This window comes from Metopolophium dirhodum, chromosome 5, assembly GCF_019925205.1.
Source record: "Metopolophium dirhodum isolate CAU chromosome 5, ASM1992520v1, whole genome shotgun sequence".
NCBI lineage: Eukaryota > Metazoa > Arthropoda > Insecta > Hemiptera > Aphididae > Metopolophium > Metopolophium dirhodum.
In genome coordinates, this window is record NC_083564.1 from 19,803,306 (window position 1) to 19,831,195 (window position 27,890).

Genomic DNA, 27,890 nt, shown 5'->3' on the forward strand with positions numbered 1-27,890 from the left:
AAAAAAATGAAATGTTGAAATATTCACTAAAAGACTTAGTGTTTCCAATCACACCATCATGATACATGTTTTGTGCTTACTTAGCATACAGTACGATAATACGACTAGTAAGAATATTAAATGCATACAAGTCTGGGCTGCTTAGTTTGTTAGATACAATTTTCTTTTTCGTAAGAAAATAGAAAACAATTCAAGCAGTAATAAATTATAGTACCGTTTACAGATGTTGTCGTATAGAAATGTTTATACAAATAGTATGGACTAGAGAGCCTTATTATCTAGAATCTCTAATATGGACTGATACAAAAGCATATAGAAATATGTGAGTATTTTATTTATAATACAATAAATAAAAAAAGGTCAATATATTCAAAAAATAGTGCTACCATAGCTGTAAAAATTTTTTCATTATTGTTATGTCTGTGTAAATAATTTAATGTAGTTTGTTTACAAAACATATTTATTCTGATAAGGTTCTCCTTTATTCAAGACTTACTTATTCCTTAAAGTATATTTGATTTAAAAATGACACTATTTAAGAAAATCAATACATGATATTATATTATGGAACTTAACACTTATAATTTTCATACAACAAAATTAAAACACACAATTTAATAAATAAAATTGTTGGTAGTATCTTGCAATTGTTGTTTCTGTACACTTCATATTGTTGGAAATAGTTCATCGAGCGTTGAAAACAACCACTGAAAAAATTTGATTAAGGAAATTTTTACCAAGTGTTTAGATTAAATTATAAGCACAATACAATTTATATATAAGAATGTATTTTATTCAAAATGCAGTACCAGAAAATGTTGCTACATTAATATTCAACATTTTGAACAAATAGTTTATTAGATTAATTTGAATATTAAAGAAGCCAAAACGGAACTACAAAAATAAATAACCCACAATAGTGTTTTAACATAAACTAAATAATTTAAAAAAAGAATAAATATATATATATATATTATACATGAACGAGTAAAATAAAAAACCTTAACATTTAATCTATAGTTAAAATTATTAATTAAATAACTCTATTCTGATTGATCAATGTTGAGTAACATAAATGTAATATTATCTAATTGAGAACAATAATTATATTAAACATATAATATAATTTAAGGGATTGGTCTGAATTAATAATTGGATTTGTTTTAGTAAATATGTTAAATTCAATTTATTTAAGTTGCATATTAACCGTAGTAGAATATAATACAGAGATATTTAGATCAATAGATGGAATTACTAGGCAATTCGTTTAATACATTTTACTATGTAAATACATTCCCAAACATTGACATCGGAATAAAATAAACACTCAATGTGTCCATTTATACAAAGAACTTTCGGATTATAATATTTTATATGCATATTTTTTTCAACATTTTTGTATAAAAAGTTTATAATATTAAATAATTAATTACTTAATACTTTAATGGAAAACCATCAATAATAAAATTAGAAAATATTTTATAGTGGAACGAATACATAGACATCAATAACCAATAATTTATTCATACTATTAAGTATGCAAAAAGAGAAAGCAGGATAAAAGAAATACAAACAAATATAAAGAAAAATCAATAATTTTCAACTTTGAATGTACAATACAGCTTTTAGCGTGTATGAATACAATAATTTAAATTATTTGTATACTACACAAAAATAAATACAATGAATTGTGGGTAAGTAATCTGGGGCATGAAACTCATTTTTTACTTATTATTTAGAATAAAATATGTTTAAAAATCTGAAATCACAATACAAACAGAAAATACTATTGGACTTTAAATTTTATGTTAAGCACATAATATAGTACTACAATTTAAACTAAAAAGAGATAATATTATTAGATTGCATCAAACTCCCTGAGTAAATTTGATTATAATATTGTTCAACACTAAATAATTGGACAATCAAAAACAATGTTGAAGAAAAATAAATTACTCTAAGTCACTTGGAAGGCAACATTAAATAGTAAATACAATTAAATGTTGTTAATTTACTTTTACTTAATATAGAAAATTTATCTGATCGAGAAGAATATTTTTTTGTGAGATGACACCAAAGATTGGGGGAGGGGGGGGGGGTTACTGTTATTGCCAACACATAAAAACTCGTCTGAAATAAGACATTACACAAATACAATCATTATTCATTAATATAATAGCGTATTGAACAAAACTTGAGATTTAAGAGTACTAAATGTATCAATATATTAAAATGTATTACAATAATAAAATTCAAGAATAGTATACATTTCATTTATTATATCTGAATCATTAATTAGGGTTTCGTGGGGTGGATGTATTTGGATGTTCAAACATTGAAAAAGTTAACAAACGTTGGGGTGTTAAATATTAACAACCATTATTATTCAAATTAATATGTGTTAATAATTTAATATGACGTGCGTTTAGCAGTTAGGTTATAACAAAAGAAAAATTAAGTGATCAAATAGGGACATGATGTTAATTTAAAACACAAGAAATACATTTCCACTAACCCCTCCCCCCCAAACTGTAAAAAAATCAAAATTTTGAGCAAACCTATTGAATAAAATTATAATTTATTTTTTGAAATGTTTAATTTGAGTATTTTAGAAAAAAAATAGGTGCAAAGCCTTGTTTAAAAATATAACAATTTGATTGAGAGCTGCATCCAAGTTTCTAAACTATTAACTCAATAGTTGGAAAAAGTAGCGAGTTATTTCTAGTGTATACCAGAGGTATTCAAACTGTGTGTCGCGGCTCCAAGGCGCAAGTATTGGTCAGGGGAGCAGAGTTTGGCAGAAAATCAAAAATATTATTATTGTTTGGTCAAAAAAATGGTTGAAAATAAATACTTTTTTTATTGCATGAACAAATATTTGAAAAAAGCTGTCTTATTGCATGTACAGTTTTGCTTAATACTACACTAATATAGTTTGGGAACCGATTACATCATTTATTGGATACAATGTTAGTAAAGGTGGCAATTATATTATGTAGACTGAAAGGTTAGGTCTTACCCCTATGCATATACAGTAGCTTAATGATTTAATTTAACGGATGAAATTTTTACACAGACACAATTGATTTGAGTACGGTAATTGTAATTACAGACTTGACTCGCTTAACCCACCCATTTCCCATACGTTACGGTACCTAAGCACACGCAATTAGACGTCTTAGAACTATTTATAATTTCAAAAGGATACATCTTTTTGTTCGTTTCTTGTACATGATTCGGTAACCACACTCCCTGCATCGGATCGGGTCTTTGGGTTTCATTTCGTTTTCAGCTTGGCACGCTGTCATTGTCCGCGTACAAGAAAAAAAAACCAAATATTAAAATCGAATGAAAAACGAAAATTCACAATATCTATGGTTGCTGGTACAAAAACAACAGAATATCGTGCGAGTCGTTGTCGAAACACACCGAATAAAATACATTTTGATATTTACCACCACAAATGTAAATGAGCGCTTTTTTCGGGGCATCGTCTGGCGTTTCAGCTTCGGTAATCATCGTGTAAGACGGATTACGTCTACGGTTGTACAACGGACAACTATTGTATTTAAACAATAATATTACGATAATTGATCTTCACAAATGCATTGCCATTTGCCGCGAGTGTAGACAGCCGCCGCGGACGCCGACCACCGTTATCACTTATCACTGACGTTATCACCGAATCGATATTCATATCGTCTCCGCACGTGCGCGTGTGTAGTTGTTTCCAAGGACGTTGTATCGATGGCGCGCGCAAATTTAAAGCGCCGTCTTGTACGTCTGTGTGATTTCAATATTATATGATTAGTAATTTGATAATTGATTACTAATAATATCGTATACATAGGCGTTAGTGCCAGGGGCGGATTTAGGTATGTGGTGGCCCCTGGGCGGAATATATTGTGGCGGCCCCTTATACATAAACAAGGAAATATATTTTTTTACTTATTAAATAATATTTATTATTATGTTTAGTAGCAGTAACAATTATCTACTATTTAATGATAAACAATCAAATCGAGTATAACTAGTATATTAAGTAAAATTATCATAATATTAAGTGTAAGTAATTAAATGAAAAATAATAAAAATAATAATGTCAAGTAATTAAAATTAAATGCCTGGAACTTTTCTTAATTTATAAATTAATAATTTATAATAACGATAATTTATCTACAGACAGATAGTCTGTAATGTGTATTTTATACTTCCGAAAACTAATCTCATAATGCTGACGATGAATTACCTATATTATTCTTGTTAACCATCATATTTTCTACGACATTCGACATATCATTCAGACCCACATGTGTATATTTAGAATCACATTTACTAATATTATTACAATCGACGGTGCACACCGATCGCGGACGGCATAAACTATCTTATCTAACTTTTTAGAGACCGTTCATTGTCAATAAACGTAAATACATCTATTATTAGTTAGTAAAATAAAAATTTTTAAATGTCCAAAAAAAGTTCAATATTATTTAATTAAATATGTGTAAATATAAATAAAATATTTTTTCTGTATTCTAATTTAAATATCATACAATTGTGGGGGCCCCGAATTCGTGGGGGCCCCTGGGCTGCAGCCCACTAAGCCCTCCCCTAAATCCGGCCCTGGGCGTTACTAGACTTCATCGGCAGGGGCAGCCTATCTAATAACCGGCTCTACCTTATTAGTGAACTAAAAAAAGCCCGATACACCCAAAGCCGTAATTTTTTAAGCCCTCCCCCCCCCTCCACAGTGAAATATTTATAATAATAATCTACAGTAACTTCAGAAATATTATTCATCTACAGCCTCGGATTACACCACCTAGCTACAAATCAAAAATAATACAACAATAATATCAATAATACCTATACTCTGTTCAAAATGAGATCGGACCTCGGCGTATAGATGCGTATCGTACCGTCGTCGTCTGTCTCAAGTATTTATAGTAGGTTTTTTCCGATTTCGGAAGTAAGGAAAACATTCTTTATAAGAAAATGATAAATATAACGATACCCAAAAAAAAAATCAAGTTTAAAAAAAAAAAAATAAATGTTGTAACACTTCTGACTTAAAACTCGATTGACCGGCACCTTTCAAAAATTTTAGGTGCAGCCCAGACACCGTATAGACACGCCTATGATCGTATAGGTAGGTATTTACGATTTACATACTATTTACAGCTTTACAATTTAAAATCCTAAAATCGAAATATGGAGTGGAGTGATTGGGAAAATTCTGTTTGATCGGTAATTGGAAAAAAATCTCTGGAGGCAACTACTTAGTTTTTAAATCATAAAAGATGGTAGGTATTAGGTACCTATATTATTATAATACCTCAAAAAAAAAAAAAAATAACATAATAATAATAGGTAATAATTAAGGCCTGGATTTAAATTGCCTAAAAACTATTCAAATAGGCTCTAAAAATATATCAAAAAAATGTCATAAAAATATGCGTTTCTACTGCAATAATGTCATTAAAATATACCCCTAAAAAATTTGTTTTCATAATTCTTGAGCAAATTAAATTGGTAACAATTCTAAATAAAAGTTAATTTTTAAATTATCTGATGTACGAAACGGATTTTGTACTTTAAAGCATTTCCTGCAGGTTATAATAGTCCCATGGAACTTGCCAAAAAATGATGCGTTTACATTCAAACCTGGGCCCTAGGTAGTAATAATAATAATACATTGTAACTTGTAAGTCAGTATAAGACCAAGTAAGAGACTGCAATTTGCAGAAGTTGTTGAAATAAATAATAAATAATAAAAAAAAAAACTACAAACATTGATAATATTATCATAATATCTTATAGCCAGTTAGTCAGTTATGAAAACAAGTTAACCGGTTAGCTTGCGGATAATATAAATATAAATTTCTGAAAAATATTTAACTTACTTTATTGTATAGAGCAAGGATAGGAAATTCGAAAAAAAAAACTTCGAGATCTAGAAAATCTTTCTTTTTTTTTTGCAATTATTATAATTATTTTTATTTTATGCGCAAGCGAACTGATTAACTTTTTTTTTATAACTGACCGACCAAGTTTATTTGTATTTGCCACTATATTGTGTGATCAGTTATTGTCAATTAAATTTAAATAAGTTTGTATTGAACTTTGAGCTGCAAATGCTATAGTAAATTCTAATAAATTCTTATATGTGCTATAGTGCTATACCATTTCAGGGGCAAAGTATTTCTGCAGTGTGCCTGTGTCGTCTGCGTTAGAGGCCATATAATATAGTTTAAATTTATAAACTTTAAGTTTAACCATTAATTGGGTAATCTGTAAGACATATTATAAGTTTAGCTGGTATAGTCATACATATAGGTAGGTAGGTATATACACCTACCGGTTAGGTTAGGCTTTATAACCTAGTGGGGCTACAGTGCTATACATATAATAATATAATATATGAAAATAGTTGTTATTTTCAGTTATTTAGCAATTCGTTTATGTTGTAATTTTCGCAAATGCGTAGGAATAGGTGATAGGAATTTTATATCGGCAAATTTGTAGGTACTTGTCGTATTAACTATATTAACTGATTATAAACAGCAAATCGACACGATACGAGCAGAAAGAATTTTTGCGATAACTATAGATATACGCCATATACGGCTAATGCGTCAGTAAATCGTTAAAAGTCGTCTTCATTATAATACATATAATATAAGAGTCAAGGTCTCGTATAGGTAAAGGTCACCGCCAATATTATTATAGGAATCTATATAATAATGAATAACAAAAACTGCACTTCTACGAGTTTAAAACGACCAATACGATATTATGCGTGGACGGCGGATATAGGTATATGCTAAGCAAGGATCGCACATTCGACGGCGATCGACTCAATTACATAATATTATTATAGCGATACATATATATAGGTAATATGGATAAGGGTTAGCTCAAGTTATTCGCGAATTTCAGCTCATAATTTTGAAAGCCAGTGGCAACCAGAGCGCACTGACGACTCGCGAGTGCACGTTTTTGTTGGACATTGGTCTAACAAATTAGACTTATTTTAGCCACTTATTATTGGACACGTGGTCAACAATTCAGGGACTGGAAACCATTTGAATTTGTGGGTATCGATTCCGGTACTGGTTCTTCAAACTTAAAAGTTAAAGTAGCTGTTCTGGTTCGGTTCTGGTTTAAAAAATAAAGGTATCAGTTCCAAATAATTTAGTTACCGGTTCCAGTTAATTCAGGTCCCGAAAATTATAATAATTATTATTAAACACCTATATCCGGAATGCGGGTTTCATTAATAGTATGAGAAATATTAGAAAACTCATAATATAATGATCATACACAATCATTAGCTAAAATTTTATCTAGACGAAGGTAAATATAACAGAGCCGAAATTTATCTAGATAAGATAAAAGATAAATTTATCTAGATATTTCCCAACGCTGTAATAATATAATATGGACTCGTTCGCCTATACAACTGGACTCAAACAGACCGGTACATGCATTATACTTACACGCGGAAAAAAATTCGTCTATCATTGCGCTCGCACGCATTGGTTAATGGGGTCGACGTATATTATTCTTATAATGGCATATTTATTCAATTTTCATCGTCCACTTTCACGTTTTAATCGATAACATTTCGACGAAAATATTTCTATCTTTGTCATGTTTCGTGTTTTTGCACTATAGAATGACACTATGTACATTTGAAATACATAATAATGAATAATAATTATATATTAGTCGCAGTACAACATGACGTTATGCCCAAATTCAAAATTTTATTAGAATGTAAATGTGTGTGTATTTTAATTGTTAGACATTATTATACCTATACGGCTTAAGTTGACTCAATCGGTTAATGGACTATATAATATATATATACTCTGGTCCCAAAGTTCGGCCATAATTATGCGCTATACGTTTAAGTAGGTATATGAACTGTATTGATCGATATTTTTTTGTAAAGGCAGAGGGGGGACGCATTTCTAACGCAGTCCCCCCCCCTTCGGCAGGTACCACCTGCGGCAATAGGTAGGTATGTGATTTGAAAAATAAATGTTATTATATGGCCTATAGGTTTCTTTCATATACCGTTTCGAAAAAATCGCATGTTTATGATGGTTTGTGAGCACTATAAATGTAAATTATAATGATTTTTTGAACACACAATGCGTCTGCAAACTGCAATTCATGACTTAAGTATTTTAAACGAACAATTTAATGGGATGTTTAATTAATCAGCATTTATAACGATTGTTTTAATTATTAAACAATTGATATCTACTTTTGATATTCATGCGCATATATAGTGATGTGTTAATAATTTGTCAGTTTTATTTTCTGACCAATAAAACCATGACTGCAGTTGAAAACATACGGCCATTATACATAGATTCGTATAAGTACTAATCACACATATATATATATATAACCGTAAAATAATTATAATTTATTTAAATGTAATTTTAATTATTTTAAAACTATGTCAACATCTTGATTGATTTGTTAATTTATAGTATAATAAATAATAATAATAATAATTACAACAAACTATATTCAGACTTTATATTACATTGCGATAGTATGATCATTCTAAAAATCAAAATCTTTATATTAGATATTTGTCAATTTAAAAAGTCATTATGTTTTCCCAAAACAATATTTGCTTAGCGAAAATAATTTGAAATAGTTTTTATTTGATTAATTTAAAAAAAAAATCTATCTATTTGCGTAGAATTTAAAATTTAAATATTGCATGGGTATAATTAAAAAAGTTTACTAAGAACTGCAAGTTTCCATGGTTATTATAAACTACTGCTAATTGTTTATATGTTAACGACCATAATTACATTGCGTATTATTTTGCATTAAAAATATTAATTAAAAATTTAAATACATGAATAATTAACATAATAGGTAATATAATAACATAATAATAAAAATCCATCTTTGTAACTTTATATTTAAGCTAAAACTTTCAAAAAACTTTCGTTAAATTTTCTTTTAAGCGAAACGAGTAGTATATAGGCACATAAATACATAATAGTATTGTATTATTCATGTTTGCGTTTTCATTGTTTTTTTTCTTTTTATATGCTGACTTACCCAATCTAATTTTGCGTAGGTATAAGGTATACTACAGCAGTTATTTCATATCTAATTTTATTTTTTAGTAATATTATCGTAGTTACAAGTTTTACGTAAGTACCTATTATAAAATACAAAGTGATTATTTATATTTATGTTACTATACAAGTAGCTCATATTTTTAAACGTTGTGCATTTTAAGTTTTCTACTTTTTTCCGAGTCTTTTTCCGCAGGGACTTATTTTCTCGAGACTTTTTATGTTTTCATATAATAGTGGACTTTGGGTACAATTTTTTTTATATTATAGTAAATAAAGTATAGGTAATTTTAACACATATTATATAAAATATATTACAGTGAAACCTCTAAATATCAGACTTTGGTTCTCGGTCGCTGAAATGTTGTCCGTTAATCGGAGGTGTCCGCTATTCAGAGGGTTCAGATTGTAGTTCGTTCCCAATAAAACGTTCCCTATTATAAATTGTATCCGCTATTGGGAGGTGTCCATTAGAGGAAGTTTCACTGTATACGTAATATGTCGTATATAAAGGGTGTAACAGGAAGACCTGACAAATGATAAATAACTTTTGTTTTGATAAATAATTTTTTTTTATATAATTTACAGACGCTTACATGCGCTACATACTACACGCGTATAATAGTATAAGCTTTTTAATAGTACTGAAAATAAATGTTTTTAAATCTGATATACATTTTTTTTTTGAAAAATTCAGAATAGTCTATTTATTTATCTGGTAATTTTAATTGTATAAACATTTATTTAAATCATGTAGTTTATTTTTTAAAATTGTTTGAAATTTTAATATTTTGGTTGGACTAAGTTGACCCAGTCGTAAAAAAAATTTAAATTAAAAAAGTAGATACATGCCTATACTTTTTTCAAATATTTTATGAGAATTTTTAAAAAGTTAATACTTTTAAAATTAAAGAGTTTTGCTTCTTAAAAGTATGACATTTAAAAAAATCATAAAAAATAAACCGCTATTAACTTAGGCACATTTTTTCACAATTGAAAGTTTTCCAAAAACCAGATTGGCCATTTTGTAATTTTTCAAAAAAAAATTAAATCACATTTTTTATATTCGCCATTCAGTATTAAAAAATAAAATAAAAAATGTTATTCTATACGTATAGCGCGCAAATCAATAAATTATATATAAAAATATTGATTAGAATGAAAGGTACCTATTCCATTTGTCAAGTCTTCCTGTTACACCCTGTATACATATTATTATATAATATAATATGATTATTCGTTCCGATTAAACAAGTCGGCGAGTGTGACTGTAATTACTGACTTGCGAGTGTTTAATGAAACTATAATGTAGGTTATAGGCTTATAAATTATAATATATTTATATCCTGCTCAAAATGATGTGCATTGTTAAAACTATTTTGAATGGTACGAATGAAATGTAAAAATTAAAATTTTAAGTAGCATAGGTGCTCTTGGACTACGCAGGTAGGAGGTACCATTAATTCAAAGGCACGATATTATCGAACTTATCGGTAGGTACGTATTTCGGAACACAGACGACTATATAGACGCGTCGTCATTATTCATTATATTATATGTACGTATACGATTTCCTCAGTTATTACTTATTATATATTTGTCTTTAAAAAGAACGCCAAACGAACAGTCAATAAAATAGTAATCGTCGATCAAAATTAATGACAGGTGCAGCTGTTGGTACCTATAGTTTTATTTGCCAAAAGCGATGTAAAGGAAAATTTAGAAAAGTATGTTCGTAGGCATACGACTATAATGTATACACATCATATAATATTTATATTATATTATATACAAGCGTGTCCGTATTCGATTTTTTAACCGTAAGATACCCACAAAATGAAACCCGATATACCTAAAAATAGTAATCTAATAAACTAATAAATATCGTATAAAATATCGAGTTCGGCGCCTTCACTATCCATAGGTATTTATCACATAAAACGGAAACAAACCAATCAAAATAACACGCACGCGTCCATACTCCTGTGGTATGTATTGGGAGGTATACGGGGGTTTAAGAGTAAGTAAAAGTAAGTAGAAGAAACTTTCAGTTTCAGTTCTATCATCTATTACTACTGCCCTTTTTAGATTGTATATAAGTAAAAAAAAATGTTCCACTTACATTATATTCAAACTTTCAACTTTTTAATTTTTCTCTCTATTATTTCAATGTATGTATTCCTCTCACTGTTGCCCGTGATTATAGTATATAAGTTAACTTAAATTCAACAGATAACGATATAAAAATAATGTCCGAATTGTCTCGCGTATATATACCTATAGGTACCTATACTACCTACCTCAAATGGCCCAAATCAAACTCTTATCACTTATAAAAGGGATGATCCGTTTTATACGATCACGGATTAAGAAATCAACACGTATTTGTAAATCGTAAGGTGTGCGGCTTTCTTATAATATATGATGCCGATTGCCGGAGTAAATGGATGGCCGTAAAAGGTCATTAGTGTCGCACCGAAGAGAAAATAGGGTGCTCGGAAGCGGAAAAACCTTAAAAAAAAAGCTTCCTGCCACTCCCTGCTATGGTCAGCATATCCGTGTCGTCCTTTTTGCCAGTGCATGTGCACTATAGCCATCGCCCATCACAGTAACAACCTCTCATTATACCGAATCCTGCGGCTATAGCGACAATAACTGGACTTTTTTTTTTATCGAACAGTAATCAGTGCAGAGTTTCATTGTTTCGATTCACGTATTCGGAGTAATTACTTTGTCACCTAATGTCCTAATCCTACACCAGTGTAATATAGTCCATAAGCAGCTCCGAGTCAAGTAATATGTCTGCATGACGTGGCGGTTACACTTTATACATTTTACACGAAATAATAATAATTGTACTGTGCAGTGTATATGATCAAATTCTCAAATACATGACTTCAAGAGCCCTCCGAACATCCGGAGGAAGGTATAAAGCGTATTTTGAATATTTATGTCTGATAACATTCTCCAGCATACAAGTGTAGAGAACCATCCAGGTATTCACCTGCTTAAATTAGCTCACCACAAGTTTAATGCCTATACCTACTATTTACAAGAGTTTTTTTATTCCTCTTATTTTTACATTATTATATTACCAACATATTAATATTAATATGAATTAATTAATGTTTTATTTTCTTCCTATCTTATCAGAACACCAGCGTTGTAGTAGGTAAGACTAAAAATCGTACGATCTTATTTAGGTATATTACAGGACGTCTGACAACCCTCTATCCCAATCACCTGCAGTGGCCTTACATAATATAATATAATAGTCCTTAGAGTCTAATGCTTGTACTATAGAATAATAGAATAAAATATATTTTATATCGATAAGCTAAAAAAATCCAAAATAGCTTTCTAAGAACGATGGCACATGAGTTTGGTCGTGTTTAGGTAGATGCCTCCTCTCCTTGCAAACCATAGCCATTAGAATCAGGTCTAGGATCGTTGGCTTCTAGACGGTTGTTCAATGACTATCAGCTTTCGTGCATAAATTAATTAAAATCAAAATATCGTGTTTTGAGTTCTTAAAAAGGATCAACTTAAATGTTCCAGCTTTTAACTCTGGATATAATATCAAATGCAGTCCGGACTCCGGAGTACCGCCTTTTAGTTCTATTACCTATACTGTGTCAAATTTTGATTTTTTTCATCGGTTCACTTATTAAATTGAAAACAATTGTATCTATTGTTCAATTGTGTAATCAAACTTAAATTAAGCTATTTACTATGTATTACCTACCTTAACTCGTATGTAAGACATAAAGTGCCTCCAACTGTTCTAAACTGTAAAACTCGAAGCCAAATAAATAAAAATAGGTAAACGCGGTATATAGGTATCCTTATCATTAAATTATTGATATATAAAATCAAAACAACGCAGATAATATTATGTAGTAGGTATAGGCCAATAGGCCATAGTGTATAATACCTTCTATTATACTAGGAATATCGTTTATAGGTCATGGGTACAAATGTACTAAATATATTATTATAGATAGGCGTACATATAGGTACTGACGTATTCGGTACCTGATATGGCTGTATAACGAGCCTCACTGCGTGTTTGTCTTTATTGTCAATAGTATAATATATATAACATTTTCGCCGTGATCCATATAATATTTTACAATATTATACAATAGTACATATATACTCCCTCCACCAAAACTTTAAAACTTACCATCATCTAAAACTAGGTATACAAAATTATTAAAAACTACGCGTCTCAACCGTCGATGGAAATCAGAAACGTGTGGTGTGATATAGTCGATATAGATCACCATAATATTGTCACATTTACGGTCGTAGACAGGCAGTCCGCAGTATCGGTGACCTACTGACCTCCCTGACCTATAATAACAATAAATTGAGTATGTTGACCTATAATTTTGTCCCCGATCGTGTCGTTGTGACAAGCGCGGATGTGGGTCCGTCGACTAGAGCGCGTCTCCGACCACCGACGATCAATCATCGGCGGAATGATAAGACGTGATAACAGATAACGATTGAGGGCGCGCGCGCGATCGAGCGAATTTCGGTCGCGGCGGGCTGTACGGCTGGTGGTGTTTTGCGTGGGTAGTCGCGCCGTGGGGTTAATGTGTTTTTTTTTCTAGATCGTTGACCCCTATTATTATATTACCCCGCACGCGTTTTTTCCCCTTCGTTTTATTTTTTTATTATTCCATTTGCGCTCATAAAATACCCGTGTCACTCCGAGACAATGACAAGTGCGAAATAAGCCGTCTGGGTTAGTGGGTTGTGCCATTATTTCGGATTCCGAACCACACCGCGAGTAGAACTGCCATTGTTGTCCGCCAAACACGACCCTAGTTAGGTTTATATACCTACGTTATTTTTCTTCTTTTTTTCCATTTTCTGTCGTTGACTAAACTACAACTGCTGGGACATCTACGTCGTTGACCAAGTCGTCAGTGATATGGAATCGAATCGTTGACGGCATGCACAATAGCGTGTTGGTGGGTGGTTCATCGATAAAGCATGATATCTGTTGGGACGAGTTCAAAGATGGCCAGTAATAGGACTAATGCTGCTACCTCCGCCGCCTCTGGCACAGATTGTGAGTACTAGACATCGTTGTTTATACCTTAGGTATACTAATCAGTTAAACTAGTAACAAAACAATAATCATAATGGAATAATGACTACTGTTCTGACTTGAATAGTTGAGCATTATCTATGTAATGTCTAGACTTCTTGGTAAAATGTTGAAACTTGTAATCATTGCCTAATAGTCATACTCCATAGTGTTAATCTTTGGTTACCTAACAGATTTCAAGCACATACTTAAGAAAATGCTCTACTTTGTTTACTGACCAATTAAAATAATACTCATGTTAATCCAATGCCAATATTTACACTTTTCTTGGTGATTTTAATGTGTCATTATGACATTGCTTAAATTAATTTGTTAGTATAATTTTCTGGTAGTTTGTTTTGCTCAATTTTTAAGAGTTTTAATGAAATTATAGTTTTTTATATCAATAATGTTATTGATAAACATTTGTACATTCATTTTAAGTACATTAAAAAATTATCATCGCTTTCTTTTTTCTTTAACCAAAGAAATACAAATATATATTTAAGTAACTATGTATCTACCTAATTAGTACCTATTTATAAACTAATTTTTTTGTTCTCTATAGCAGAAGAGACTGCTGAACAAATTGTACGTAAAAAAACTACAATATCGCCAGAAGATGTATTGACTCTGTCTAAAATTACAGAAGGTAATGTATAAGTATATTCATATTTAGTTTCTTTTAAGTTCATTTATTTATATAATCCTCTTGTTACAGGGTATTTATGTGCTCCAGATGCAAATATATATAATATAGATTTTATACGTTTTAAAATACGTGACCTAGATACAGGCATGGTTTTGTTTGAAATTGCCAAGCCTTCTGTGATACTTGGTATGATAAATGATAGTATCGATTCAATATATTATAATATGTGTATTGTTTTAATATTATTAATATGTTTCATGTGTAATATTGTTTAGACGACAATCAAACTGAAGGAAAAGTAGAAGAGACAGATCTAAATAGCGGCCGATTTGTACGCTATCAATTTACACCCAAGTTTCTTAAACTGAAATTGGTTGGAGCAACGTAAGAATTGTAATAAATATTTTGTTGCTTCATTTTATTCTGTTGTTCATCTTTCAGTTAGAGTATATAAATTAAATTTTCTAAAATAAATAAAATGTGTCGTAAATTATATCAACTTTTTAATTTTTTTAATTTTCCTCTTATTTATAGTGTGGAGTTTACTGTGGGAAATAAGCCAGTTAATAAGTTTCGCATGATTGAACGTCATTATTTCCGTAACAAATTATTAAAGACATTTGACTTTGAATTTGGCTTTTGCATACCACACAGCAAAAATACATGTGAACACATCTACAAATTTCCTAAGTTGGATCCTGAATCAAGTATGTGTATTAATAAATATTCAATCCTGAAATTTTAAATAATATTTTACCTTTTGAATTTGCAGTTAAGGAAATGATCCAAAATCCATTTGAAACCAAATCTGACAGTTTTTATTTTGTTGAAGATCGACTCATAATGCACAACAAAGCTGAATATGCATACAATGGTGGTGTTTAGTAGAACCGAAACAACCTTTTTATGTTCATTGAACATAGTTAACATTTCACGGTTTTTATTTTTAACTAAAATTTCTAACATGATTTTACATCACATTGTGTGGTCACACTTGTCACATTTTTTGATTTGGAGTTGCACTTTACACTCCAACAAGTTTGCTATTCTTTTAAAACATATTTGAACTCAAATATCACAGTGTTTTATGAGTATAAGACATAGTATTATACATTTATTATTATTATTATTTAAGTTACCTACTAGAATTGTTAATTGTTATGAATCCCATTATAATTGATAAAAATAAATCACAATTTTATTTTATTTCTGTGATAAAAAAAATGAGGTTCACTATTATTGATAAAATATAAATATTATGGAATATATTTAACAAAACATTTATAAATTTTTACAATTTATTCAAATTATTGAGTTTTTAAGAAATATAATAATTTATGATATGTATACATTTAATGTTTTTCTAAACGTGTGATCAAGTTTAAACTATCTTTTAATTGTTTTACTTAGGCCTCATTAAATGTAATTCAAGCAATATTAATTCAATTTTGAAAAAATCTCAACAATTTACCAATGCTTTGAAACCAAACACATTTATATAATATATGTGTATACATTATTTATTGCATACTTTTAATTCATAGTATGCCGTATTTATTTTGTGATCTAAAAATTAAAAATACAACCATTACATTCCAAATGAAAATAAAATGTTATTTATCAATTAATCACATGGCTTGTCATTATTGTTTTATTGTGTTTAACAAATCTGTTTAGATTTTCATAGTAGTTAAAGTAATTTGACAGTAAACTTGTATAATAATTATATTATTAAGTTATAACATTATTTATGTGCAAGCCTCACGTGTTAAGTTGTACTTAATACCTTCTTGTAATATTCAGTTATTCATTATACCTATAGCTTTTAAATGTATGGAAAGTGATTATGTTTACCTATGTACTACTGCTTGGTAGTAAGAAAGTTATCCACTATCGAAACAAACTTTTCAGTGCACATAAATTGTAAGAAGTGCTTGCCGTCAGGAAATATTTCAAGTCTGTAAAATAAAAAAAACAAAATTTATGAACATAGTATTGTTGTTGTGTTAATATAGGTACATACGACGTTTTTACTTGATTTGATGTACAGACACACAGTGTTAATAATATTGCCTTGGTCAGGACTCAGGATTGTATTTGAAATAGGAAACATTGGGCTTAGGATATAAACTAGGGTATTTAGAGGGTGCATACTATTTTTTTTCTCTCTCTGGCCCAGACAAAACGCATTAACGCAGAATCATTTTATCTATGTTTTTAAGTAATCATGTGTGATTTTACTCTAAAATTACTTAAAAACCTAGAAAAAATGATTCTGCGCAAATGCGTTTTGTCTGGGCCAGAGAGAGAAAAAAAATTGTGCGCTGACATCCTCTTAAGCATAATCCTTACGTTCCAACGCCTATTTTAACTTTCTGGTTAAATAGTTTATCAATGTACTTCTATTGTTACTATATAGTGTAGGTCAAAATAGGATGATGAGGGAGATAGATCCCTCATACAACACCTATTTTTAAATATTTATAAGAATTTATATATTTATATAATATATTGTATGTTTATTGAATAATGTATTATATTTTTTCGGTTAAAAAATCAGCTACATGTGTACAGCCCTCCCTCCACTCCAAATGTTATCTCATTGTAACGTTTAGTAGCTTGGACCCCTTGAAAATATGAGGTTTGCCAATTTTTATTATTATTGATTTTTCTATAGGTATCAGATGTAGGTAAAAACTCCTTGGACATTTAAACATGCAGTAACACAATGTCATTTTATTTTTCCTGGTATGTTGCAAACATGTAAGTGATGTAATTTTAATTTAAAATTAGTAAACATACGTTAGAATTATTTGTCCTTGAATTAATTATTTCCTTATTGCACGTAATTTACTTAGTCAGGTAAGTCTTCATTTTATTTTAAAACAAGCAATATTAATTACAAAAGTCAATAATACTTTAATGCTTTGAAACCAAATGCATCATGGCTTATTATTATTGATTTGTATGGTATAACAATCTGTTTAGATTTTCATAGTAGTTAGATAATGTAATACCACATGACATTTAGTTATAACACTATATTTTAAGATAACTCAACACTTAATACATTCTTGTTATATTAAGTCATTCACTATATAATAGCTTATAAATGTATGTGGCAAGTGGTTGTGATTAGGTACACATGCACTACTGCATAGAAGAAAGGAAGTTATCCACTATCGAAACAAACTTTTCAGGGTACATCAAATGTATGATATGAAGGCGTTCTGGAAATATTTCAAGTCTGCAATACAAAATACAAAATCTATTATTAGAATATTGTTGCTGTGTTAATAGGTAGGTACGTACAGACTTAAAGTATATAATATAATAGGTGTTGTCATAGACTCAGGATTGCATTTGCAATAGGAAATCTTGTTTTATTGGGTGATTGTAAGCTCACTCGATTTTTATAACCTGTAAACTCTTGTCTTTTCTGATGGTTAACTCTCCCGAGTCTACTCCGATACTGCCTGATGGGAACACGTAAACTCTCCCGCAGGGCCGAATGCGCGAGGTCATGGAGTGATGAGCATGTCATATCCCCCCTTCTTTGGCTTAAATTTCATACACGCATTTTATGATAAAGCAATGATTACATATTAGAATATGGTCTGATAATAGCCAAAATTTCATGTCCCCCCTTTCCAAAAATCTGAGCACTGCTCTCCCGGGTTCACGTAAATTCTACTTGAAAGAAGTGTTCATGTAAACATTCTCGAGTTTGTAATAATTTTGTTTGTACATTGTACATTAAAATTGTACTATGACAATTAAATAATTATAATAATTTTATTTTTGTCAAGATTGTATTTGTAATAGGGAATATTGATGAATTTAGGGTACCTATATTTCACGAGCATAATCCTACGCTTATACTAACATTTAAGTTTATCAATACATAATATCCTAAATATTTGAATTTTGTTTAAGTAATGGTGACTAGTAATTTCTTTTTTAGTAACACTATACTATATTATTCTATAAGTTATCGCAACAGTTATAATTCATAATATGTTCAAGCTTTAACAATGGGATATTAATGTGCAAACTTGTTTAAAAACAAATATGATTAATTTTATAGTACATAGATACAGTATCTTTTTCCTAATAAAATAGGTATAGCTTTACTACCTCCACTACTTAAGTTAGTTATGGATAGTGGTATATATATGGGCCATACTGCCATAATAGGGAGTTATCTGTTTTTATTTCTTTTAGAACATTCACAAATACATCAGAATCTTTTAAAATAAAAAATAAAATAATTGCCCGTACACATGAGTATAAGGTACCTATATAAACATAATAATATGTTACATGATAATGATATTATGTATGATGGACTCACGTCGAACGCTTGATAGTTGTAGTGAATGTGAATTATAAAATTTATTTCTAAATTATTTTTTTTTCTCAATTATATTACATTAAGGCACCCGATGCCGATGCCATTTTGTCCTCAAAAATATATTCTGCGGGAATAATGATACCACCTTATAGAATCAACCAAATTTCATAATTTTTTATTTAATTGCTAGAGAGAAATATTCTACAGCCCGCATCGATCTCTGTTTTTCAATATTTCATTCTCAAACTTTATAATATGTCTAAAAAAAATACAAGATAAAAAGCATTTTTTTTACAAATTTTTTAATACAATTATTTGAAATAAAATACAAAATCAGAGATTGGTGTGGGCTGTAGAAGTCTTCTTCTTTCAGATAAAAAAAAAGTCATCAGAATCCGACAATTCTACAAAGCTTGAGCGTTATTCCCGTAAAGTCGTTTTTTTTTCGATATAATACACCTTATAAACCCCTCCACCCCCCTAAATAGGTATCAGGTAGTAGATTAGTGTAAAAGTCTTATAATTGAAGTGGCAACTAAAATATAAAATTTAATTTTCAAATTTTATAGAATTGTGAACAATTTGAAAAACTGGTAACGTGACCCTAAAGACAAACAGCTAATCACTGATGTATTTTAACAAAAAAATATTTTTTTTGTAACTATATTTTTGTGTTTATCTTATAAAAATTTAAATGCATATTTTTGCATATTTTGGTAAATAAAATGAATATTTTACCGTTTTTTATTGCATACAAATCCTAGCCCTGATAATGATATTATGTATGATGGATACACTCACGTCGATCGCTTGATATTTTCGTGAAGATAGACGCAGTGCTCGACCGGTACCAAATCGTCCTTTGATCCGTGAAGGATGAGCGTGGGCGCGTTTATCTTGGCCAGTGCGCCGCGGCACACGTCACCGTCGTTCTCGTCGAGAATTTTCCGGAATGCGTCTATCCACCCGGACCAAGTGTCCGACACGTACTTCTCGCCGTACGCTTTGAATTGCGAAATTCTCCTCCCTTCGGGCCAGCCGTGGACGTCGCGCGTCGTCTCGTACAGTTCGAGGTCTTTGGCCGTCACGTAAGCGTTGCAGCTCCACACCACCAGCTTGTCGACCCGATCCGCGGCCCTGGACGCCGCGATCATCGCGGTGCACCCGCCGTTGCACCAGCCCAACATCGAATACCTTTCGATGCCCAACGCCTACGGCAAAGTTAAAAAAACCAACGATCGCTTTTTTTTTTATAAAAGTATATTAATATTTAATGTATAAAATATCTATAAAAAACCAGTAACTATCTATATTATGTTATTTTGATTTTGACTACTTACGAAACCTTGTTGAAAACGTTCAATCTCCTCATAGCTAAACACAAATTGAATATCTTATACATTTTGAACTATAAAATAGTTTGACAATTTTCGATGAAATGTATGATGAATTTAGTCAAAACTTTAAATGCTTATAAAATAAATCTTTGCCTATGTATCATTAAAATTTTTCAACTGCCATTATAACAACTCATGAGGAACTTAGTAATAAATTGTCAAGTTTTTTACGTAAAAATAATTTGAAAGATGGAAATGTCTAATGTCTATAAATAGTTCAAAACGAGTCAAAATATTTTTAAAATTATGTCTAGAGTATTCTAAAGTAAACAATTGGTGATAATTTAACGAATCTACGGTTATTAGCTTTTAATTTACACTAATAAACAAAATCAGATTTGTCAAAATAATTAGTTTTTCTTCAAAAAAGTTATAGTTTTACCTTAATATTTTTTATTATAAAGAAAGTTTTGTGAATTTTCATGATTTACCTTCCTCATAAAAGTACAAACTAGATTCAATTTTCTATAAAAAAAACCTCCTTAAAGTTGAAAATCGTATAATGGGGATCCATCGGGGGGATGGACCTTAACTACGCTGCTGGTTGTTATATACACTTCTATAAATATCTTACCTCCATAAACGCAATGGCGCAATCTGCGTCGCGATCTAAAAATCCCGGTGAAAAATCTCTGTTCGGTGGTCGACTTAAACCGTAACCTGGAGGGTCCCATATATATATCGTATAGTTTTCTCTATTGAGGTTTTCCGTCAGCGGTGCAAAACTACGAATTACACCTAGGGAAGTAAAGTGTATTATAATATAACAGTGAACAAGTTAAATATGGGTAGACGTCCGGCGGTATAATAGTAAAACCATTTACTGGACTAAGATAATTATAGCAATAAATATTATGTAACTATAGACTTACCCAGTACTCCAGGAAATATCAACAATTTATGTGGTCCGTTTCCAACTTGAATGTAGTTTATCTCGAAACCATTGACATTGATTTTCTTTGAATTCTACGTAAAACAGGAATTTGTTGAATAGCTTAACTATTTTTGTTGCTTGTAAAATAAACATCTCAAATGATATTTGGATAAAAGACAAAGACAGTTAGAGGACATTTAATTGCTAGGTTTTACCTTGCGTCCTTGGTAGGCTCAATTATTGCTGCGTAATTATATTACCATTTCTTTATATTACAATAATAATTTAAATACCTATGTGGCTTTTTGATATAGGTGTTAATGTTGGTAATATTACTAATTATATTGTATATTAAATACAATAATTATTTTAATGTTTTAACCAATTTTTATTTCAGAAACCTGACGATAAAGTCGTGATCTGATTTTATTTAAATAAATATAAAAATATCGTCTAGATCAAGAACCAACAAAAAAATGTTCATATGTTAGTCAGACGTTTTATTTCTTCCTAAAAAATTAGTCATTTTGGACTTACGATATCTGCAAGTTAGGCTGCCGATTGTCAGCTTTTATATTAAACAAAATAATAAATATCAAATATCAATAGTGTCAGTATTTACCATATAGTTCCATAATCATCAAGGGTCCCGCCTAAAAATATTGAATAGGGCCTCAAAATACAAAGTTTGTCACTGTTTAGGCATTACTAATAATTATTAATCGCAAAATATTGTACTCGATATCGTACCTAGTATATTTATAACACGGCCATTCGCTTTAATATTTATAAAGTCTCTTTTAGTGTGTTTAATATTAAAAAAAAAACTGAACGATATACTGCAGTTCAGATACCTCAATCGTCTTTGGCAAAAAAAAAAAACAAACACTTATACGTAAATCAAGTATACAAAATTAAATTTTTAAATAGGTAAATCGTTGTGTAATGTGGGCCACTTTTACACGTATAAGATAGGCAATTATATCTAGTCCGGCCTGTATATGTCACTGGCTATTTTAAATACCCTAATATTTAGATAATATGTACCTACTTACATTGAATTTCGACCAAATCATTTTTAATAGTTTTAATTACAATAATTTAATATTAAATAATAATAAATCTGAAGAAAACATTTTTAGCGTTGTGTGCTCCATTAAAAGTGTCATATTTAGGGTTATAATATAATATATATATTTATATTATATAGATTATAATAAATGAATAACATATAATTATATCATTAATTGTTAATGAACCTTCGGCTTTGATAGAAAAATAGTTATACCAGAATAACAATTTATACGAAGCGAACCCTTAAAAATGTATTTAATTAGTTTTTATATTCATGAAAAATATGTATTAACATTGATTATTTTTAATATTTAAAACTTTATTTTTCTGGATTTGATCACAACAAAGATTATGGTTTCTTTTTCGAACGGTAATAATGATAATTGATAAATTTGTCATTGTATACCTATGAAAGATTGTTTGCTTGGTCTACTATGAATCGAAAGCATATTATAGGAAAATTCAAAAATATACAACTTCCAAGACCTAATGATTGTTGTACTCAGTATTACTATGAGTTAAGACACTCCATATTAGAAATTGATTCATCATTTTTTACCTATTTTTCAATACATCACATATTATTTAAATCATTTAAAAATAAGAGACACAAAAAAAGTTGTCTTGAAAAATTAGAAAAATGGAAAAGGTCCGTTTTGATTTGAAACCTTTCAATTTATTTTCAAAAACAGAAACCAATGGTATGCAATTTTAACACCTGTCTAATTAAATTATATATTTTTATATTTAAATTTAATCATGGTTGAGATATTTCAAACATTTTGTTTTGAAATTTCAAGATGGTGCCTATTATAAAAAAGTTAGTACTTATTTTTGAAATGTTCAAATAGTAATATTGAGCAAACATAGTGAGCTTTGAGTAAAAACCATAAACAATAAATTACCGATAACTTATTATAATTAATATAAATATTTATTTATTTACGGTCATTTCATTCTTTTTCAGTTGTGCATAGGTTATTATCTGGTCTAAAAAATCTTGTTGGGGGGTAATTGTAATGTTGATATATTTTATATTAAAGAATTCGTTCAGATACTTTCAAATATGAATTTAATTAGTTCAAGTATAGTATTGACATATTTTGTACTATCTATACCTTGCGTGTGCTCTATACATATTTTTGAATTATGTTTGTGGGACATGAAACTAGACTATTGGATCATTAATTTCTCGCAGACAGAATTCCAAAATATGTAAAGGATACGAGTGATGTAGGTAGGTAACTGAGTTATAGAGTGTAGCCAGCTTTCGCGGACACACAGTATATACACTATACATAATATTATATGTAAACTAAGGTTTGAATAAAAATATACTTTTTGATTTGTATTTAAACATTTTGTTTTGTGTTGGCGCACATCGTACCTCCACCTACGTAACCTACGTACCTCCACCTGCATTATGTGCGCCAATAATACACATTATACTGCCTATAATACATGCAGGGTAATACACAAAAACACCTAAGTTCAACTGTTCAAAGATTTATGATGAAATATAATATTTAATATTATAATAGGTATATCGCAAGGCTGGGCCAGTAAATGATTTTTTTAACTTAGTTAAGTTAAAAGTTAATACACAATTTTTATTAACTTTTTATTAAGTTAAAAAAAAGTTTATTTACTAATACAACGCTAGCGTACTTAATTTTTTTTCCAACCCAAAACTAAATCATAGACTATAATGTTTATACTCTATACATTATTTCCATATAAGTTAGATTCGAACGATATATATTTTTAACTTTACAAAATTCACGGTAAATATTTTTTGACATGAAAACGAAATAGACCGAAATAGTGAAATATAATTAAATAAAAATAAAAATAAATTAACTTAACTTACCTTACTTCTTAAAATGAAAAATTAATTCATTAATTTTAAGTTAATTAAAAATGAAATTTAGTAAGTTAACAGTTAAGTTAATGAAAAGCCAAAAGTAACTAGTTAAGTTAAAAAGTTAAAATTAAGTTAACTTTTTAACTATAAATTAACTTTTTAACTCGTTAATGCCCAGCCTTGGGTATATGCGTATAATTTACCAGCTCTGTCGTAACTGTGGATCGTTGGTCCATCGCGAACGCCGTCGAATCAGTTTTATTTAAAAATAAAAATAAATTACGATTGGTTATGTACCGAAATTTTATTTTGTGTTTTTGAAAAATTATAGGTAGCCGTATGAACGTCACTGAGTCAATGTAAATTCTCACACTAGGTGGCAGCTAGGCCGACTGCAGATTACTGACTGCAGCCGAAAGTACACGGACAAGGAGTTTCTAGCATTCCCGTAGACGCCACAAGTCACGACCAGTGTTCGGTACTTATATCTTATTTAAATTAAAATCTGGTTTCTGGAGTGGGGGTCGTGGGGACGCATCAAAAGTGGTATTGGCAAAACAAACTCGTACTGATGGTTAGGCGGGTTCCCCCTACGCCGAGTCGGGAGATTGTATTTATTTTCTCGACATTTCGTATACATTTTGTCTTAAGAGAAGTGTATTTAAATGTATTTGATAATATTAGTAGAAAATATTGTACATATCAACGTATATTGCAGTTAGCTATAAAAGCGTATAATGTTTCGATACCAAAATTAATTTATTATGAAAAGTAAAATAACCAATATAAAATTATATCTATACATTTCAAATAATATGCGAGTTGAAGATTATGCCACCAGTATCGTTAGCTTGTTTTAATTTTAGTATAATTTTGATATTAATTTATTGATTTTGGCTGTGAGCCAAAACAATTGTAGTTGCATCAAATATATACCTACAGATTTTATCATCTGTGCTTCGGAGAAACAGGAATTCTTAAATGGCCTCACTACCACGTCTTTTTTTGTAAAAAACTAATGTTTCTAATTCCAACGACACGTGTCGACAATTATCACGATTTTCATTCTGAAAAAATATTCAGATTGTCCGTAATATAATATAAAAGGGAACGATCGAGACATTTAAAAAAAATTTTTAATTTAAATTGCAATAACAATTGTAAAAAATTCAAAAAAAAATCAGAATTTCCAACTTAAATATTTAATTAACCAAATACAATATTAAAAATTGAAACGTTTATATCGACGTAGGACTGACCTTAAATGACATAAAAAGTCAAAGTATTTGAAAGTTAGTTCTTTTAATGTATACATAAGTACATAAATATTAAAAAATTCATAATTTTATTAATTTTATTATAAAAATAAAAATGGGGACGATCAGGTAACCATGTATAACGTACATAATTAGTTAAAACCACAAGTTATGGACTCCCTCAGGAAATTCTGAGTTTCTGACTGTTCTATAAGTTGTTAAGACTTGCCATTGACGTAATATAAACGACAATGCCTATTATTATTGTTATTAACAATTACAATAACTAATAATAAACGTCTCATATTATTTTATTACCCGTTGCAGCTTGACACGATATATCGTATTATTACGAATAATTATTACATTTTAAACTTGATACATTTTGTCAAAATTTGAACTTAAAATCTTATGAAAAATAATTGTACCTATGAATTTGTAATATTTTTCAACTGCTATTGTAATAATATATCAAGAGCTTTGCATTAAATTTTTACGTTTTTTTACCCAACAAATAAAATTTTATTGATATTTATGGAAAAAAAACTAAATAAAAAACTGACAATGTCCGTAAACAGTATAAAAAGAGTCAGATTATTTTGAAAATTTTATCGTGTATAGAAAATGCTAATATAAATATCCAGTGAAATTAGTATCTACCGTAATACATTTTTGAATAACAATAAAATAATAAAACCACTACATAAGAAATCGAGTGTATATCCAATATTGTAAAAATATGAATTTCAAACGCTCATAAAAATTTAATTTGATCTATATATATATTTTCAAATCTTAGATTTAAAAAGAAAAATTTTTACGAATTCTCAACTCAAAATAATTTGCTAATTTGAACTTTAAATGCGTATAAATAAAAACTGTGACTAAGGATTTTTAATATTTTTCAAATGTCCTTGTAACAATATAGTAGGAGCCTTGTATTAAATTTTAAGGCTTTTTTACCCAACAAAATATAAAGTTTTATTGACATTCGTAGAAAAAAAGACAATTAAAATATAAACGATCAGTGAAAATTTCATGTATTTCATACGTTCGTTCATTTGTTTTAGAGTTGAACCAAAAACCAAAATCAATTTTGTGGAAAACCGAGTTTGCGTAAAAATTCCCTTTTATGTTGTTTTTCTCAGCGCTTTGAAAACTATTGGGAATTTTAAATTTTGACCTCCCCAATGCACCAACAATATTCACTTTCCCATAAAAAATGATACTGAAGTTGAAAATCGAAGCATTATTTCGACTACTTATCGTGTATACAGACACAAAAACAAAAAATAGTAAAAAAATTAAAAAAAAACACACATCATTGTAAAATCAATACATTCATCGCAATCTTTATATTTTTAATTTGAACAATTAGTAATATCTTGATTGATGTCAGTCGCTATAAGTTCGTTTTGATAAAAAATTTAAAGTGTTAGCAGGGGCCTCAACTGCAGTTCAAACATTGAAAAATAAAATACGACTTATATTTGAAACTATATCTTTTAGGTTTCGTTGATTTCTTTTATGGTTAAATTAAAAGTATGATTTAAATAATGAAATGTCAATTAAATCCGTTCGTATATGTATTATGCAAATATAGAGTAATTATATTAATCTAGATTCTAGAGTCTCAATCGTCAACTCTTAAAACCATACACTTTCGATAAAATACAGGACAAAACCGTATACTTTTCGTAGTTTAAAACCGCACACATCCAATAGGTTAAAACTTAAAACTGTACAATTTTTAAAATCGTTGTATTCAAAAAAGGCACACTTATGATTTTGACCTAAAAAAAGTCGATGGACAAAAATCGTATAGGTACTTCATTATGTATATGACGTATAATTTTTATTTTTTTTTAATTAGATAATATAGAGTATTAACTATCTGTAATATATATAATTTATAATACAATAATATTTTAATACTTTCAAACCAAACGCATTTATATAATACTAGCTGATTAACCTGGCACCGCGCATGTGCAGGTTATTTTTGCGGCAAATCTTATATAGTATAATATACGCTATGCAATATGAGTAGGTATCTCAGTAAAATCGATTTTAGGTACAACCAAAAATTATATTTCTAATTATCAATTAGTTTATGTTAAAAAATCATCAACAAAATTCTAGATTTCACCTGAGTAACCAATAGCAACAATTATTACAAAAAATTAAATTTCAACCTTG

The 27,890-nt window shown here is 29.4% G+C and overlaps 2 protein-coding genes and 1 pseudogene across 2 annotated transcripts; 1 reads left to right on the forward strand and 2 right to left on the reverse strand.

The window, feature by feature from the left end:
- Window positions 1-459: 459 nt before the first annotated feature.
- Window positions 460-3,665, reverse strand: LOC132945499 (DNA-directed RNA polymerases I, II, and III subunit RPABC4). Its single transcript, XM_061015271.1, has 3 exons — window positions 3,456-3,665; window positions 3,209-3,301; window positions 460-707 (listed from the first exon to the last, which is right to left on the reverse strand). The coding sequence occupies exons 1-3, from the start codon at window positions 3,517-3,519 to the stop codon at window positions 685-687; spliced, it is 180 nt and encodes a 59-aa protein (XP_060871254.1). The 5' UTR covers window positions 3,520-3,665; the 3' UTR covers window positions 460-684.
- A 9,957-nt stretch (window positions 3,666-13,622) lies between these two features.
- LOC132945148 (protein unc-119 homolog B) lies at window positions 13,623-16,221 on the forward strand. The gene is made up of 6 exons (XM_061014805.1): window positions 13,623-14,202; window positions 14,789-14,872; window positions 14,942-15,058; window positions 15,148-15,256; window positions 15,407-15,579; window positions 15,645-16,221. Exons 1-6 carry the CDS (start codon window positions 14,124-14,126, stop codon window positions 15,755-15,757), a joined length of 675 nt encoding a protein of 224 aa, XP_060870788.1. The 5' UTR covers window positions 13,623-14,123; the 3' UTR covers window positions 15,758-16,221.
- Window positions 16,222-17,898: 1,677 nt separating this feature from the next.
- LOC132945147 (valacyclovir hydrolase-like) lies at window positions 17,899-24,895 on the reverse strand (annotated as a pseudogene).
- Window positions 24,896-27,890: the final 2,995 nt, after the last annotated feature.

What these genes read in the sequence shown, in the direction of transcription:
- LOC132945148 (XM_061014805.1), top strand. Translation starts at nt 14,124, where the DNA reads ATGATATCTGTTGGGACGAGTTCAAAGATGGCCAGTAATAGGACTAAT. An exon ending in CAAGCCTTCTGTGATACTTG is followed by an intron (nt 15,059 to 15,147) that starts GTATGATAAATG and finishes AATATTGTTTAG; the next exon opens with ACGACAATCAAACTGAAGGA. An exon ending in TAAGTTGGATCCTGAATCAA is followed by an intron (nt 15,580 to 15,644) that starts GTATGTGTATTA and finishes TTGAATTTGCAG; the next exon opens with TTAAGGAAATGATCCAAAAT.
- LOC132945499 (XM_061015271.1), bottom strand. Translation starts at nt 3,519, where the DNA reads ATGATTACCGAAGCTGAAACGCCAGACGATGCCCCGAAAAAAGCGCTC. An exon ending in GCTCATTTACATTTGTGGTG is followed by an intron (nt 3,302 to 3,455) that starts GTAAATATCAAA and finishes GGACAATGACAG; the next exon opens with CGTGCCAAGCTGAAAACGAA. An exon ending in CAAGAAACGAACAAAAAGAT is followed by an intron (nt 708 to 3,208) that starts GTATCCTTTTGA and finishes AAATTTTTTCAG; the next exon opens with TGGTTGTTTTCAACGCTCGA.